Source organism: Borostomias antarcticus, assembly GCF_949987555.1.
Source record: "Borostomias antarcticus genome assembly, chromosome: 9".
NCBI classification, from domain to species: domain Eukaryota; kingdom Metazoa; phylum Chordata; class Actinopteri; order Stomiiformes; family Stomiidae; genus Borostomias; species Borostomias antarcticus.
Genome location: NC_140242.1, coordinates 17,801,798 through 17,821,682, shown reverse-complemented (window position 1 = coordinate 17,821,682; position 19,885 = coordinate 17,801,798). Strand labels below are relative to the sequence as shown.

The 19,885-nt window shown below is 48.8% G+C and overlaps 1 protein-coding gene across 1 annotated transcript in view; it reads left to right on the top strand.

Annotated features, from left to right (window-relative positions):
• Positions 1–297: 297 nt before the first annotated feature.
• Positions 298–19,885, top strand: part of LOC311313226 (ribosomal protein S6 kinase alpha-3) — a gene marked incomplete at its 3' end in the record, with an annotated part of 34,110 nt that continues 14,522 nt past the window's right edge. The window contains exons 1-7 of the mRNA XM_084443321.1: positions 298–408; positions 1,115–1,195; positions 1,614–1,693; positions 2,020–2,126; positions 2,517–2,554; positions 2,687–2,829; positions 3,469–3,539. Of these exons, the coding sequence (XP_084299447.1) occupies positions 378–408; positions 1,115–1,195; positions 1,614–1,693; positions 2,020–2,126; positions 2,517–2,554; positions 2,687–2,829; positions 3,469–3,539 (551 nt within the window). The 5' untranslated portion in view covers positions 298–377. The remainder of the gene's footprint in view (positions 409–1,114; positions 1,196–1,613; positions 1,694–2,019; positions 2,127–2,516; positions 2,555–2,686; positions 2,830–3,468; positions 3,540–19,885) is intronic.

The following is a 19,885-nucleotide window of genomic DNA, read 5'->3' as shown; positions in this document are numbered from 1 at the left end:
ACCGAACCCAAACCTTTGATGTTTTGCTGCGTGTTGGAGCCAAACTCCAGACGGAACTCCAGAACTAGACGGACATTTTATCCCACTAAGTGACCTTTGAACTCTAAACGCTACTGCGCATGTGCGACTCGGGGGAGAAAAACAAAAACAAAAAAACCTCCAGCTATCAAGGCGACAATAACGACAATAAAATTTGACCCAGGTGTGTGTTCTTGACCCAGGTGTGTATGTACTTGACTCAGGTGTTTTTGTACTTGACCCAGGTGTGTGTGTACTTGACTCAGGTGTTTGTGTACTTGACTCAGGTGTGTGTGTACTTGACTCAGGTGTTTCTGGTGAAGAAGACCACAGGGCCTGACGCTGGCCAGCTCTACGCCATGAAGGTGCTGAAGAAAGCCACACTGAAAGGTAACAACAACAACACACATGAAGGAGAGGAGGGGTCAGTTAAACTCTGATTCTGACTCAGGATTGAGATTAGGAATCCCACCTCTGACTCAGGATTGAGATTATGAGTCCCACCTCTGACTCAGGATTGAGATTAGGAGTCCCACCTCTGACTCAGGATTGAGATTAGGACTCCCACCTCTAATTTAGGATTGAGATTAGGAGTTCAGTGGGTGAGACTAGGATTTGAGGAGGCTAATCCTAGAATCTAGAATCCCATATCTGTTCTTGAGAAAACTCTTACTTGAAGCAGCAGAACGCAGAGGACATACACTCCCTGGTGGCAGTAGAGAATACACATCAGGCATCCACACACATCTGAGGAGGTGTTCTTTCTCTCCTGTGTTCCCTCTTTCTCTCTCCCTTTCTCTGTAGTAATAGCTACTCCTCCTTCTCTCCTACTCTGGTTGTTCTTTCACTCCTTTATTCAACTACTCACCCACTCTGGGAGGGAGGGAGGGAGAGAGAGAGAGTGAGTGAGGGAGAGAGGGAGAGATGGAGAGAGAGAGAGTGTGTGTGTGTGAGGGAGAGACTGAAAAACAAAAGAGATTGAGGGGGACAGGATAATGGAACAGTTGTTAGTTTTGCTTTATGTGTGCACAGTATCTATAATCGTTTTTATTTGGTGTGTGTGCGTACGTGCGTGCGTGCGTGCGTGTGCGTGCAGTGCGTGACCGTGTCAGGACCAAGATGGAGCGGGATATTCTGGTGGAGGTCAACCATCCCTTCATTGTCAAACTGCACTATGGTGAGTCAACCTATCACAGCTCACTATGGTGTGATATCACTCCCTATCAACTTATCACAGCGCACTATGTTGTGATATCACTCCCTATCAACCTATCACAGCTCACTATGGTGTGATATCATTCACTATTAACCTATTACAGCTCACTGTGGCCATATCACTCCCTATCAACCTATCACAGCTCACTATGGTGTCATATCAGCCTCTTCACTGCTCACTCACCGATTCCTTTCGGTAAGGCCTAAAATAAAAAGGCCACTCTCTCTCCTCTACTCCTTGTATGATCTCTCTCTGATCTCACTGATCTCACCCCTCCTCTCTGATATCTCTCTGATCTCTTTGGTCTCTCTCGAATCTCTTTGGTCTCTCTCTGATCTCTTTCTGGTGTCTCTGATCTCTTTCTTGTCTCTCTCCTCAGCATTCCAGACAGAAGGGAAGCTCTACCTAATCCTGGACTTCCTCAGAGGGGGAGACCTCTTCACACGGCTCTCTAAAGAGGTAGGAGTGTGTGTGTGTGTGTGTGTGTGTGTGTGTGTGTGTGCGCGCACGTGTGTTGTGTTATAGTATAACCTAGTATCACCTGCAGAGAGACCAGTTATAGTACAACATCACCTGCAGAGAGACCAGTTATACAGTAGTCACACACACACACGAACATCACCTGCAGAGAGACCAATTATAGTAGTCACACACACAAACATCTCTCTGCAGGTGATGTTATACTATAACTGGTCTCTCTGAAGGTGATGTTATACTATAACTGGTATCTCTGCAGGTGATGTTATGCTATAACTGGTCTCTCTATATAACTGGTCTCCCTCCAGGTGATGTTCACGGAGGAGGATGTGAAGTTCTACCTGGCAGAGCTGGCTCTGGCCCTAGACCACCTCCACAGCCTGGGGATCATCTATAGAGACCTGAAACCTGAGAAGTACATATACACACACATACACACCATACACATCATCATCATCATGTACAGAGAACTGAAACGTGAGAAGTAAGATCTATACATACACACATCATCTATAGAGACCTGAAACCTGAGAAGTACTCTCTCTCTCTCTCTCTCTCTCTCTCTCTCACACACACACACACACACACACACACACACACACACACACACACACACACACACACACACCTCATCATCTACAGAGACCTGAAACCTGAGAAGTACCATAGACACACACACACACACACACACACACACACACACACACACACACACACACACACACACACACACACACACACAGCAGGTGTGTTATAGTGTGTATGAATGTCGTATCTCTCTCTAAAGGCATTTTTGTTGTTTCAGCATTCTACTAGATGAGGAGGGCCATATAAAACTTACAGGTGGGTCATTTTAGACCCTTTGTTTGGAGGTGTGTGTGTGTGCGTGTGTGTGTGTGTGTGTGTGTGTACATTTGCATGTGTGGAAAAAGGCTTACTAGTGTCTGTGTGTGCGTGTGTGTGTGTGCGCTGCAGACTTCGGCCTCAGTAAGGAGTCTATCGACCATGAAAACAAGGCGTACTCGTTCTGTGGGACGGTGGAGTATATGGCGCCAGAGGTGGTGAACCGCAGAGGACATACCCACAGCGCTGACTGGTGGTCGTACGGCGTTCTCATGGTGAGGGGGGCATAAGATAAGATATACTTTAATAATCCCCATGGGGGAAATGTTGGGTTTCAGCAGTGGAAAAGGTACAGTGGGTTTTGTGTGCAGCAGTGGGAAAGGGCATGTTGCTATGCCGGGTGGGGCTTGTTGCTATGCTGGGTACTTCTGTTTGTATGAGTCACCATGGTGACGGTTGTTTAGTTTGTTCAGGCCTTTGATGTAATTCAGTCACATGGTACTTGCTTTCCCACCTCAGAGAAAAGAATAGATTCTGCAGGCTGTAGCTCACACTGATATCAGACATAACCCTAACCCATCGGACACAAATAAGCAGAAGTAATAATCAGCAAATAAGCAGAAGGTAGCTGCAATGTCAGACCCTGCTCAGGTAGCTGCAATGTCAGACCCTGCTCAGGTAGCTGCAATGTCAGACTCTGTACTTTTCTGTCATTCTTGTACTTTTCTGTCATTCTTGTCATTCTTGTTTCCAGCACCTGCCTTGAAGGTCTGTGGATGTGCGTGCGCCACTTTTTCATAATTGTTTTCCTACCTCAGACAGCCATTCATATGTCCTAACCCTAACCCTAGCCCTCTGTGTGGAAAGGTACTGAAGGCCTTAGTGGTCTGACCAAGCTGCTCTTCCTCCCCCAGTTCGAGATGCTGACTGGAACCCTGCCATTCCAGGGGAAGGACCGCAAAGAGACCATGACCATGATCCTCAAGTGAGTCACCAGAAACACTCTGGTCAGGGTCTGTACTGTACCTCTGGGGCCTGGGCTACACGACCTCCAGACAAGAACGAAACCAAACAGAAATGACATCCAGGTTACATAACCGCTTTATCAGTGTCGCCAGAAGTTACTGAGTTCACATGGACACGGTTATCACTGAGCACTATTCACAACACTGGACATGGACACACAGCACCATTCACAACACTGGGCAACACTGGACATGGACACACACAGCACCATTCACAACACTGGACATCACTAGGCATGGACACACACAGAACCATTCACAACACTGGACAACACTGGGCATGGACACACACAGAACCATTCACAACACTGGGCATGGACACACACAGCATCATTCACAACACTAGACATCACTAGGCATGGACACACAGCACCATTCACAACACTGGACATCACTAGGCATGGACACACACAGCACCATTCACAATACTGGACAACACTGGACATGGACACACAGCACCATTCACAACACTGGACATGGACACACACAGAACCATTCACAACACTGGGAATGGACACACATGGACACACACAGAACCATTCACAACACTGGGAATGGAAACACAGCACCATTCACAACACTGGACATGGACACAGTGCCATTCACAAGACTCGACATGGACACACACAGCACTATTCACAACACTGGGCATGGACACACACAGCACCAATCACAACACTGGACAACACTGGATATGGACACACACAGAGTCATTCACAACACTGGACAACACTGGACATGGACACACAGCACCATTCACAACACTGGACAACACTGGACATGGACACATAGCACCATTCACAACACTGGACATGGACACACAGCACCATTCACAACACTGGGCATGGACACACACAGCACCATTCACAACACTGGAAAACACTGGACATGGACACACAACAACATTCACAACACTGGACATGGACACAAACAGCACCATTCACAACAGTGGGCATGGATACACAGCACCATTCACAACACTGGACATGGACAGCACCATCACAATACTGGGCAACACTGGACATGGACACACAGTACCATTCACAACACTGGACAACACTGCACATGGACACACAGCACCATTCACAACACTGGACATGGACACACAGCACCATTCACAACACTGGGCATGGACACACACTGCACCATTCACAACAATGGACAACACTGGACATGGACACATACACAGCACCATTCACAATACTGGACATCACTAGGCATGGACACACACAGCACCACTCACAACACTGGACAACACTGGACATGGACACACAGCGCCATTCACAACACTGGACATGGACACACACAGCACCATTCACAACACTGGACAACACTGGACATGGACACAGGACCATTCACAACACTTGACATGGACAGACACAGCACCAGCACCATTCACAACACTGGGCATGGACACACATCACCATTCACAACACTGGACAACACTGGACATGGACACACACAGCACCATTCACAACACTCGACATGGACACACAGCACCATTCACAACACTGGAAAACACTGGACATGGACACACAGCACTATTCACAACACTGGACATGGACACACAGCACCATTCACAACACTGGGCATGGACACACACAGCACCATTCACAACACTGGAAAACACACAACAACATTCACTACACTGGACATGGACACAAATAGCACCATTCACAACAGTGGGCATGGATACACAGCAGCATTCACAACACTGGACATGGACAGCACCATTCACAATACTGGGCAACACTGGACATGGACACAAACAGTACCATTCACAACACTGGACAAGACTGGACATGGACACACAGCACCATTCACAACACTGGACAACACTGCACATGGACACACAGCACCATTCACAACACTGGACATGGACACACAGCACCATTCACAACACTGGGCATGGACACACACAGTATCATTCACAACACTGGACATGGACACACACAGCACCATTCACAACATTGGGCATGGACACACACAGCACCACTCACAACACTGGACAACACTGGACATGGACACACAGCACCATTCACAACACTGGACAACACTGGACATGGACACAGGACCATTCACAACACTTGACATGGACAGACACAGCACCAGCACCATTCACAACACTGGGCATGGACACACAGCACCATTCACAACACTGGACAACACTGGACATGGACACACACAGCACCATTCACAACACTCGACATGGACACACAGCACCATTCACAACACTGGAAAACACTGGACATGGACACACAGCACTATTCACAACACTGGACATGGACACACAGCACCATTCACAACACTGGGCATGGACACACACAGCACCATTCACAACACTGGAAAACACACAACAACATTCACTACACTGGACATGGACACAAATAGCACCATTCACAACAGTGGGCATGGATACACAGCAGCATTCACAACACTGGACATGGACAGCACCATTCACAATACTGGGCAACACTGGACATGGACACAAACAGTACCATTCACAACACTGGACAAGACTGGACATGGTCACACAGCACCATTCACAACACTGGACAACACTGCACATGGACACACAGCACCATTCACAACACTGGACATGGACACACACAGCACCATTCACAACATTGGGCATGGACACACACAGCACCATTCACAACACTGGACAACACTGGACATGGACACAGGACCATTCACAACACTTGACATGGACACACACAGCACCAGCACCATTCACAACACTGGGCATGGACACACAGAGCCATTCACAACACTGGACAACACTGGGCATGGACACATAGCACCATTCACAACACTGGACAACACTGGACATGGACACACACCACCATTCACAACACTGGACAACACTGGACATGGACACACAGCACCATTCACAACACTGATTAACACTGGACATGGACACACAACACCATTCACAATACTGAACAACACTGGACATGGACACACAGCACCATTCACAACACTGGACATGGACACACACAGCACCATTCACAACACTGGACATGGACACACACAGCACCATTCACAACACTGGACATGGACACACAGCACCATTCAGAACACTGGGCATGGACACACACAGCACCACTCGAAACACTGGACAACACTGGACATGGACACACACCACCATTCACAACACTGGACAACACTGGACATGGACACACAGCACCATTCACAACACTGGACAACACTGGACATGGACACACAGCACCATTCACAACACTGGACATGGACACACAGCACCATTCACAACACTGGGCATGGACACACACAGTATCATTCACAACACTGGACAACACTGGACATGGACACACAGCACCATTCACAACACTGGACATCAGTTGGCATGGACACACACAGCACCATTCACAACACTGGACAACACTGGACATGGACACACACAGCACCATTCACAACACTGGACATCACGAGGCATGGACACTACCACTCACAACACTGGACAACACTGGGCATGGACACACACAGCACCATTCACAACACTGGACATGGACACACAGCACCATTCACAACACTGGGCATGGACACACACAGCACCATTCACAACACTGGACATGGACACACACAGCACCATTCACAACACTGGGCATGGACACACAGCACCATTCACAACACTGGACAACACTGCACATGGACACACAGCACCATTCACAACACTGGACATGGACACACAGCACCATTCACAACACTGGGCATGGACACACACAGCACCATTCACAACACTGGACATGGACACACACAGCACCATTCACAACACTGGGCATGGACACACAGCACCATTCACAACACTGGACAACACTGCACATGGACACACAGCACCATTCACAACACTGGACATGGACACACAGCACCATTCACAACACTGGGCATGGACACACACAGCACCATTCACAACACTGGACATGGACACACACAGCACCATTCACAACATTGGGCATGGACACACACAGCACCATTCACAACACTGGACAACACTGGACATGGACACACAGCACCATTCACAACACTGGACATGGACACAGCACCATTCACAACACTGGGCATGGACACACACAGCACCATTCACAACACTGGAAAACACTGGACATGGACACACAACAACATTCACAACACTGGACTTGGACACAAACAGCACCATTCACAACAGTGGGCATGGGTACACAGCACCATTCACAACACTGGACATGGACAGCACCATTCACAATACTGGGCAACACTGGACATGGACACAAACAGTACCATTCACAACACTGGACAACACTGGACATGGACACACAGCACCATTCACAACACTGGACAACACTGGACATGGACACACAGCACCATTCACAACACTGGACATGGACACAGCACCATTCACAACACTGGGCATGGACACACACAGCACCATTCACAACACTGGAAAAAACTGGACATGGACACACAACAACATTCACAACACTGGACATGGACACAAACAGCACCATTCACAACAGTGGGCATGGGTACACAGCACCATTCACAACACTGGACATGGACAGCACCATTCACAATACTGGGCAACACTGGACATGGACACAAACAGTACCATTCACAACACTGGACAAGACTGGACATGGACACAGCACCATTCACAACACTGGACAACACTGCACATGGACACACAGCACCATTCACAACACTGGACATGGACACACAGCACCATTCACAACACTGGGCATGGACACACAGTATCATTCACAACACTGGACAACACTGGACATGGACACAGCACCATTCACAACACTGGACAACACTGCACATGGACACACAGCACCATTCACAACACTGGACATGGACACACAGCACCATTCACAACACTGGGCATGGACACACACAGTATCATTCACAACACTGGACAACACTGGACATGGACACATAGCACCATTCACAACACTGGACAACACTGCACATGGACACACAGCACCATTCACAACACTGGACATGGACACACAGCACCATTCACAACACTGGGCATGGACACACACAGCACCATTCACAACAATGGACAACACTGGACATGGACACACAGCACCATTCACAACACTGGACATGGACACACACAGCACCATTCCCAACACTGGACATCATTAGGCATGGACACACACAGCACCATTCACAACACTGGACATCACTAGGCATGAACACACACAGAGCCATTCACAACACTGGACAACACTGGAAGTGAACACAGCACCATTCATAACACTGGGCATGGACACACACAGCATCATTAACAACACTGGACATCACTAGGCATAGACACACACAGCACCATTCACAACACTGGACAACACTGGACATGGACACAGGACCATTCACAACACTTGACATGGACACACACAGCACCAGCACCATTCACAACACTGGGCATGGACACACAGAGCCATTCACAACACTGGACAACACTGGGCATGGACACATAGCACCATTCACAACACTGGACAACACTGGACATGGACACACACCACCATTCACAACACTGGACAACACTGGACATGGACACACAGCACCATTCACAACACTGATTAACACTGGACATGGACACACAACACCATTCACAATACTGAACAACACTGGACATGGACACACAGCACCATTCACAACACTGGACATGGACACACACAGCACCATTCACAACACTGGACATGGACACACACAGCACCATTCACAACACTGGACATGGACACACAGCACCATTCAGAACACTGGGCATGGACACACACAGCACCACTCGAAACACTGGACAACACTGGACATGGACACACACCACCATTCACAACACTGGACAACACTGGACATGGACACACAGCACCATTCACAAGACTGGACAACACTGCACATGGACACACAGCACCATTCACAACACTGGACATGGACACACAGCACCATTCACAACACTGGGCATGGACACACAGTATCATTCACAACACTGGACAACACTGGACATGGACACACAGCACCATTCACAACACTGGACAACACTGCACATGGACACACAGCACCATTCACAACACTGGACATGGACACACAGCACCATTCACAACACTGGGCATGGACACACACAGTATCATTCACAACACTGGACAACACTGGACATGGACACACAGCACCATTCACAACACTGGACAACACTGCACATGGACAAACAGCACCATTCACAACACTGGACATGGACACACAGCACCATTCACAACACTGGGCATGGACACACACAGCACCATTCACAACAATGGACAACACTGGACATGGACACACAGCACCATTCACAACACTGGACATGGACACACACAGCACCATTCCCAACACTGGACATCATCAAAATACACATTTCCGGAATATTGATTTGCATGGGTGCTAAAAGTGTTACCATCCATGCAAAAACAATAGATACAAAATATTAAAGCGATACGAGGTGATTTAGAGGTGCAACGGTACGTCTGATTTTATGGCATAAGGGGGTAACAGGAACTGTGTCCCTTCACTCTGCCCTGCTCGCACATGGCCTGCTGGTGTGTGTGTGTGTGTGTGTGTGTGTGTGTGTGTGTGTGTGTGTGTGTGTGTGTGAATGTGAGTTATTCACGCACAAGGTTGCAACATTGTTATATTTCAAGCACGGAGACCTGTCTGCTCCTATATTCCCGCACCTCTGTGTGTGTGTGTGTTATTCAACAACAGTGTGTGTGTTGTTGCAATATTGTTACATTTCAAGCCCGGAGACCTGTTTGTTCCAATATTCCCGCACATTTTACCCTCTGTTTTGCGGGAACTATTCTATTTTCACGCACCTGCATAAAAATGGGGGGGGGGGGCTTTGCCTATAAAAAGCTCTGCCTGTGTAGCTCAGTTGCTGAGTCAATTCCCTCAACGCCACCATCACACACCACAGGATCCAGCTCTCACAAGATGGCCTTAGGCCCCTGCCAGAGGAGCCGCACCCTGGTTTTTGGTCTGGGCGCCACTATCACCGATGCAGATGCCATTATCACTGGCGCCAAGCTGCCAAGTGGTCACCAGATCTTGCGGTGCTTGCTGTATAACTGCGACACACAACTGCATGCAAAGCGACCAGGTTTGACTGGAGCCATGTCACGGTTCCAGGCGGCTAAGATTGTTTTGGAGCAGGTGCGTCCATTTTATGGAAAGGCCAACATCCCAATGGGGAGTGATCAGCGAGCATGTGAGAAGATGATAGCCCTCCTCGATGCCAACAACAAGCTGCGGCGCATACCAAAGGAAAGGCGCTCCAGTGAGGCTACTGCTCGACTGGTGGACGCAATGGAGCACAAGCTGGATGCCACGTTCCCGCTGTGGACTCCAAACGCAGAGGAGCTGATCCGTGATGCAGAGGACCTTGCTTTTCTAGCCAGCATGAAGGGCGACAGAGTGGCCACATTTGGAGCATTCGATGTCAAGCTGCAATCCAAGGTTTGCTTTTATTTTTATGTAATTTTATGTTTCTGCTTCTATTTTCTTATTTTAATGTTTTGTGCTTGATCTGTAAAGCACTTTGAGCTGCATTGCATGTCATGGAAGGTGCTATACAAATAAAGTTTATTATTATTATTATCATTATTAAGGTGAAGCGGCGACAGGAGCGTGAAGAAGCGCAGCAGGCCTACCTCACCAAGGAGCAGGAGATGACGGCGATGTCTACCAGCATGGTGGTATTAGAAAGCGAAAGTGATGAGGATGGCAATGCAGATGAAGCAGTTGCTCCACTGGCTGAGAACACACCCATCCGTGAACGCAAGAAGACAGGCACCACAGCATTCATTCCATCTGACATTCTCAGCCGGCCAAGCCTTGTGTCACTGGCTACACGATTGAAGATGACACCAACGCAGCAGGCTGCTTTCACACGCGGCCTGATCGAGGAGTCAGGTGGAAATTCAGAAATGGTCTCCACATCCTACGCGACAGCAGACCGATCACGCCGTCAAGTGCTGAAGACCATCAGTGAGGAACAGCACGAGCAGTGGACACCCCCTCCCATGTGCACCCTGCACTGGGACAGCAAGTTGACACCAATGCTCAACAATGTGCGTCAGTTGGAGGAGCGTCTGACGGTGGTGGTCGGAGATGCGGAGCGGCTAAAACTACTCGGCGTGCCAGCATACATGAAGGGGACTAACGAGGCATGTGGAACGATCATCGCCCGGCTGACATGCAAGCTGCTGCAGGACTGGTGCTGTACCGATCAGGTTGTCAACATGGCATTTGACACCACGGCCTCAAACACCGGCCATCTCACAGCAGCCTGCATTGCCATCCAGAACTCACTGGGTCGACCACTACTCTGGTCCGGTTGCCGGCACCACATCGGAGAGGTGCTCCTCAGCCACATTTTCACTCACCTCAAGGTGGAGGTGTCACGATCGCCAGAGGTGACATTGTTTACACGTCTGCGGGACAACTGGAACCTGTTGCCACTCAAGGGCGGCACATTGTCCTGCTACATTCCTGGGGATGCTGAACCACCATTTCTTGGCAAGTTGCGTGCTGAACTCAATGTTTGCGCTGCAGGACTGCTCAACTACAAGAGGGGTGACTATCGTGAGTTTGTGCAGCTATGTCTAGTGTATCTGAGTGCAGACATTGCAGATCAAACTCCAGTAACCTTGCAACGACCGGGAGCACTGCACAAGGCACGGTGGATGGCCAAGCTGCTCTACACCCTCAAGCTGGCCTTGATGGAGCAGCACATTGCGTTGCTTCCTCAGGGGACCATCACAACACAACAGCAGGTGTTGAAGATTCGGGCGTTTGCCAAGTTCATTACGCACATCTACGCAACATGGTGGATGGCCTGTGACACGGCCGTAGATGCTGGATGGAATGACCTCACACTCTACTGCCACCTGTGTGAATACAAGGCTGTTGACGAGGGCATCGCTGCATCAGCAATTAAGGCTCTGGAGAGGCACCTATGGTACCTGACATGCGAGATGCTGCCCCTGGCACTCTTCAGCACCAAGGTGCCAGTTGGTGAGCGGCGCGCACTTGCAGATGCCATCTTGGAGCACAAGCCGGCTGATCTACCCATGCGAGCCCCACAGCTCCGCTTTGGCACTGGCTTTGGCAAGCCGAAGTTTCCAACCCTCTCGCCGACCACCAGCTTGGCTGACCTCGCCAACCCAGACTGCTGGTTCGGCATGCACCTGCTGCACATTGATCCAACTTTTCTTTCACTGGATGTAGAGGATTGGACTTCCAGTGCAGCATTTCAAACGGGTGCAGTGAATGTACGTGCCATCAATGTGGTGAATGACTGTGCCGAGCGTGGCGTCAAACTGACGTCAGACTTCGTGGCAGCAGCCAGGAGCGAGGAGCACCTGCAAAATGTGCTGCAGGCAGTTGAGCATGACCGCACACAAAATCCAAATCTTCGCCGCAGCAAGCGCAAGCTGGACCAGGAGTAGGACACTATATTGAGACATGTTCGAGGACAGTAACTTGATTTACTTGAATACTGTACTTAAGTACAGACACTGAGGAGTTGTACTTTACTTGAGTATTAGATTTTATGTTGTTCTATTCAAAATAAATGTTCTAAAAATCTATTTCTTGTCGTTTTTGAGATTGCATCGATGTTATTCAGGAAAACACCCAAAAACCGTTGGACCTCTAAATCTCAAGTAATTTTCCCAAAACTTTGCACAAATCATTTGTATGTGTGTCATAACAAAATGCCACCCCAGGCAGAATGATATGTTGAGATTTAATTTTAACATTGCAATTTGATGCACCCTAATGGACACACACAGCATCATTAACAACACTGGACATCACTAGGCATAGACACACACAGCACCATTCACAACACTGGACAACACTGGACATGGACACAGGACCATTCACAACACTTGACATGGACACACACAGCACCAGCACCATTCACAACACTGGGCATGGACACACAGAGCCATTCACAACACTGGACAACACTGGGCATGGACACATAGCACCATTCACAACACTGGACAACACTGGACATGGACACACACCACCATTCACAACACTGGACAACACTGGACATGGACACACAGCACCATTCACAACACTGATTAACACTGGACATGGACACACAACACCATTCACAATACTGAACAACACTGGACATGGACACACAGCACCATTCACAACACTGGACATGGACACACACAGCACCATTCACAACACTGGACATGGACACACACAGCACCATTCACAACACTGGACATGGACACACAGCACCATTCAGAACACTGGGCATGGACACACACAGCACCACTCGAAACACTGGACAACACTGGACATGGACACACACCACCATTCACAACACTGGACAACACTGGACATGGACACACAGCACCATTCACAAGACTGGACAACACTGGACATGGACACACAGCACCATTCACAACACTGGACATGGACACACAGCACCATTCACAACACTGGGCATGGACACACACAGCACCATTCACAACACTGGAAAACACTGGACATGGACACAACAACATTCACAACACTGGACATGGACACACACTGCACCATTCACAACAGTGGGCATGGATACACAGCACCATTCACAACACTGGACATGGACAGCACCATCACAATACTGGGCAACACTGGACATAGACACACAGCATCATTCATAACACTGGGCATGGACACAAACAGCACCATTCACAACACTGGAAAACACTGGACATGGACACACAGCACCATTCACAACACTGGACATGGACACATACACAGCACCATTCACAACACTGGGCATGGACACACACTGCACCATTCACAACAATGGACAACACTGGACATGGACACATACACAGCACCATTCACAATACTGGACATCACTAGGCATGGACACACACAGCACCACTCACAACACTGGACAACACTGGACATGGACACACAGCGCCATTCACAACACTGGACATGGAAACACACAGCACCATTCACAACACTGGACAACACTGGACATGGACACAGGACCATTCACAACACTTGACATGGACAGACACAGCACCAGCACCATTCACAACACTGGGCATGGACACACAGCACCATTCACAACACTGGACAACACTGGACATGGACACACACAGCACCATTCACAACACTGGACATGGACACACAGCACCATTCACAACACTGGAAAACACTGGACATGGACACACAGCACTATTCACAACACTGGACATGGACACACAGCACCATTCACAACACTGGGCATGGACACACACAGCACCATTCACAACACTGGAAAACACTGGACATGGACACACAACAACATTCACTACACTGGACATGGACACAAATAGCACCATTCACAACAGTGGGCATGGATACACAGCAGCATTCACAACACTGGACATGGACAGCACCATTCACAATACTGGGCAACACTGGACATGGACACACACAGTACCATTCACAACATTGGACAACACTGGACATGGACACACAGCACCATTTACAACACTGGACAACACTGCACATGGACACACAGCACCATTCACAACACTGGACATGGACACAGCACCATTCACAACACTGGGCATGGACACACACAGCACCATTCACAACACTGGACATGGACACAGCACCATTCACAACACTGGGCATGGACACACACAGCACCATTCACAACAATGGACAACACTGGACATGGACACACACAGCACCATTCACAATACTGGACATCACTAGGCATGGACACACACAGCACCACTCACAACACTGGACAACACTGGACATGGACACATAGCACCATTCACAACACTGGACATGGACACACACAGCACCATTCACAACACTGGACATCATTAGGCATGGACACACACAGCACCATTCACAACACTGGACATCACTAGGCATGGACACACACAGAGCCATTCACAACACTGGACAACACTGGAAATGAACACAGCACCATTCACAACACTGGACAACACTGGACATAGATACACACAGCACCATTCATAACACTGGGCATGGACACACACAGCACCATTCACAACACTGGAAAACACTGGACATGGACACACAACAACATTCACAACACTGGACATGGACATAAACAGCACCATTCACAACAGTGGGCATGGATACACAGCACCATTCACAATACTGGCCGACACTGGACATGGACAAACACAGTACCATTCACAACACTGGACATCACTAGGCATGGCCACACACAGAACAATTCACAACACTGGGCAACACTGGACATGGACACACACAGCACCATTCACAACACTGGGCATGGACACACACAGCATCATTAACAACACTGGACATCACTAGGCATGGACACACACAGCACCATTCACAACACTGGACAACACTGGACATGGACACAGGACCATTCACAACACTTGACATGGACACACACAGCACCAGCACCATTCACAACACTGGGCATGGACACAGCACCATTCACAACACTGGACAACACTGGACATGGACACACACAGCACCATTCACAACACTCGACATGGACACACAGCACCATTCACAACACTGGGCATGGACAAACACAGCACCATTCACAACACTGGACAACACTGGGCATGGACACATAGCACCATTCACAACACTGGACATGGACACACACCACCATTCACAACACTGGACAACACTGGACATGGACACACAGCACCATTCACAACACTGATTAACACTGGACATGGACACACACAACACCATTCACAACACTGGACAACACTGGACATGGGGACACAGCACCATTCACAACACTGGACATGGACACACAGCACCATTCACAACACTGGACAACACTGCACATGGACACACAGCACCATTCACAACACTGGACATGGACACAGCACCATTCACAACACTGGGCATGGACACACACAGCACCATTCACAACAATGGACAACACTGGACATGGACACACACAGCACCATTCACAATACTGGACATCACTAGGCATGGACACACACAGCACCACTCATAACACTGGACAACACTGGACATGGACACACAGCACCATTCACAACACTGGACATGGACACACACAGCACCATTCACAACACTGGACATCATTAGGCATGGACACACACAGCACCATTCACAACACTGGACATCACTAGGCATGGACACACACAGAGCCATTCACAACACTGGACAACACTGGAAATGAACACAGCACCATTCACAACACTGGACAACACTGGACATAGACACACAGCATCATTCATAACACTGGGCATGGACACAAACAGCACCATTCACAACACTGGAAAACACTGGACATGGACACACAACAACATTCACAACACTGGACATGGACATAAACAGCACCATTCACAACAGTGGGCATGGATACACAGCACCATTCACAATACTGGCCAACACTGGACATGGACACACACAGTACCATTCACAACACTGGACATCACTAGGCATGGATACACACAGAACAATTCACAACACTGGGCAACACTGGACATGGACACACATAGCACCATTCACAACACTGGGCATGGACACACACAGCATCATTAACAACACTGGACATCACTAGGCATGGACACACACAGCACCATTCACAACACTGGACAACACTGGACATGGACACAGGACCATTCACAACACTTGACATGGACACACACAGCACCAGCACCATTCACAACACTGGGCATGGACACAGCACCATTCACAACACTGGACAACACTGGATATGGACACACACAGCACCATTCACAACATTCGACATGGACACACAGCACCATTCACAACACTGGGCATGGAGACACACAGCACCATTCACAACACTGGTCATGGACACACAGAGCCATTCACAACACTGGACAACACTGGGCATGGACACATAGCACCATTCACAACACTGGACAACACTGGACATGGACACACACCACCATTCACAACACTGGACAACACTGGACATGGACACACAGCACCATTCACAACACTGATTGTTGTGGACTGTTGATTGTTGATTGTTGTGGACACTGGACATGGACACACACAACACCATTCACAACACTGGAAAACACTGGACATGGACACACAACAACATTCACAACACTGGACTTGGACACAAACAGCACCATTCACAACAGTGGGCATGGGTACACAGCACCATTCACAACACTGGACATGGACAGCACCATTCACAATACTGGGCAACACTGGACATGGACACAAACAGTACCATTCACAACACTGGACAACACTGGACATGGACACACAGCACCATTCACAACACTGGACAACACTGGACATGGACACACAGCACCATTCACAACACTGGACATGGACACAGCACCATTCACAACACTGGGCATGGACACACACAGCACCATTCACAACACTGGAAAAAACTGGACATGGACACACAACAACATTCACAACACTGGACATGGACACAAACAGCACCATTCACAACAGTGGGCATGGGTACACAGCACCATTCACAACACTGGACATGGACAGCACCATTCACAATACTGGGCAACACTGGACATGGACACAAACAGTACCATTCACAACACTGGACAAGACTGGACATGGACACACAGCACCATTCACAACACTGGACAAGTACCATTCACAACATTGGACAACACTGCACATGGACACACAGCACCATTCACAACACTGGACATGGACACACAGCACCATTCACAACACTGGACATGGACACACAGCACCATTCACAACACTGGGCATGGACACACACAGTATCATTCACAACACTGGACAACACTGGACATGGACACACAGCACCATTCACAACACTGGACAACACTGCACATGGACACACAGCACCATTCACAACACTGGACATGGACACACAGCACCATTCACAACACTGGGCATGGACACACACAGTATCATTCACAACACTGGACAACACTGGACATGGACACACAGCACCATTCACAACACTGGACAACACTGCACATGGACACACAGCACCATTCACAACACTGGACATGGACACACAGCACCATTCACAACACTGGGCATGGACACACACAGCACCATTCACAACAATGGACAACACTGGACATGGACACACAGCACCATTCACAACACTGGACATGGACACACACAGCACCATTCACAACACTGGACATCATTAGGCATGGACACACACAGCACCATTCACAACACTGGACATCACTAGGCATGAACACACACAGAGCCATTCACAACACTGGACAACACTGGAAGTGAACACAGCACCATTCATAACACTGGGCATGGACACACACAGCATCATTAACAACACTGGACATCACTAGGCATAGACACACACAGCACCATTCACAACACTGGACAACACTGGACATGGACACAGGACCATTCACAACACTTGACATGGACACACACAGCACCAGCACCATTCACAACACTGGGCATGGACACACAGAGCCATTCACAACACTGGACAACACTGGGCATGGACACATAGCACCATTCACAACACTGGACAACACTGGACATGGACACACACCACCATTCACAACACTGGACAACACTGGACATTGACACACAGCACCATTCACAACACTGATTAACACTGGACATGGACACACAACACCATTCACAATACTGAACAACACTGGACATGGACACACAGCACCATTCACAACACTGGACATGGACACACACAGCACCATTAACAACACTGGACATGGACACACACAGCACCATTCACAACACTGGACATGGACACACAGCACCATTCAGAACACTGGGCATGGACACACACAGCACCACTCGAAACACTGGACAACACTGGACATGGACACACACCACCATTCACAACACTGGACAACACTGGACATGGACACACAGCACCATTCACAACACTGGACAACACTGGACATGGACACACAGCACCATTCACAACACTGGACATGGACACTCAGCACCATTCACAACACTGGGCATGGACACACACAGCACCATTCACAACACTGGAAAACACTGGACATGGACACACAACAACATTCACAACACTGGACATGGACACAAACAGCACCATTCACAACAGTGGGCATGGATACACAGCACCATTCACAACACTGGACATGGACAGCACCATCACAATACTGGGCAACACTGGACATGGACACACAGTACCATTCACAACACTGGACAACACTGCACATGGACACACAGCACCATTCACAACACTGGACATGGACACACAGCACCATTCACAACACTGGGCATGGACACACACTGC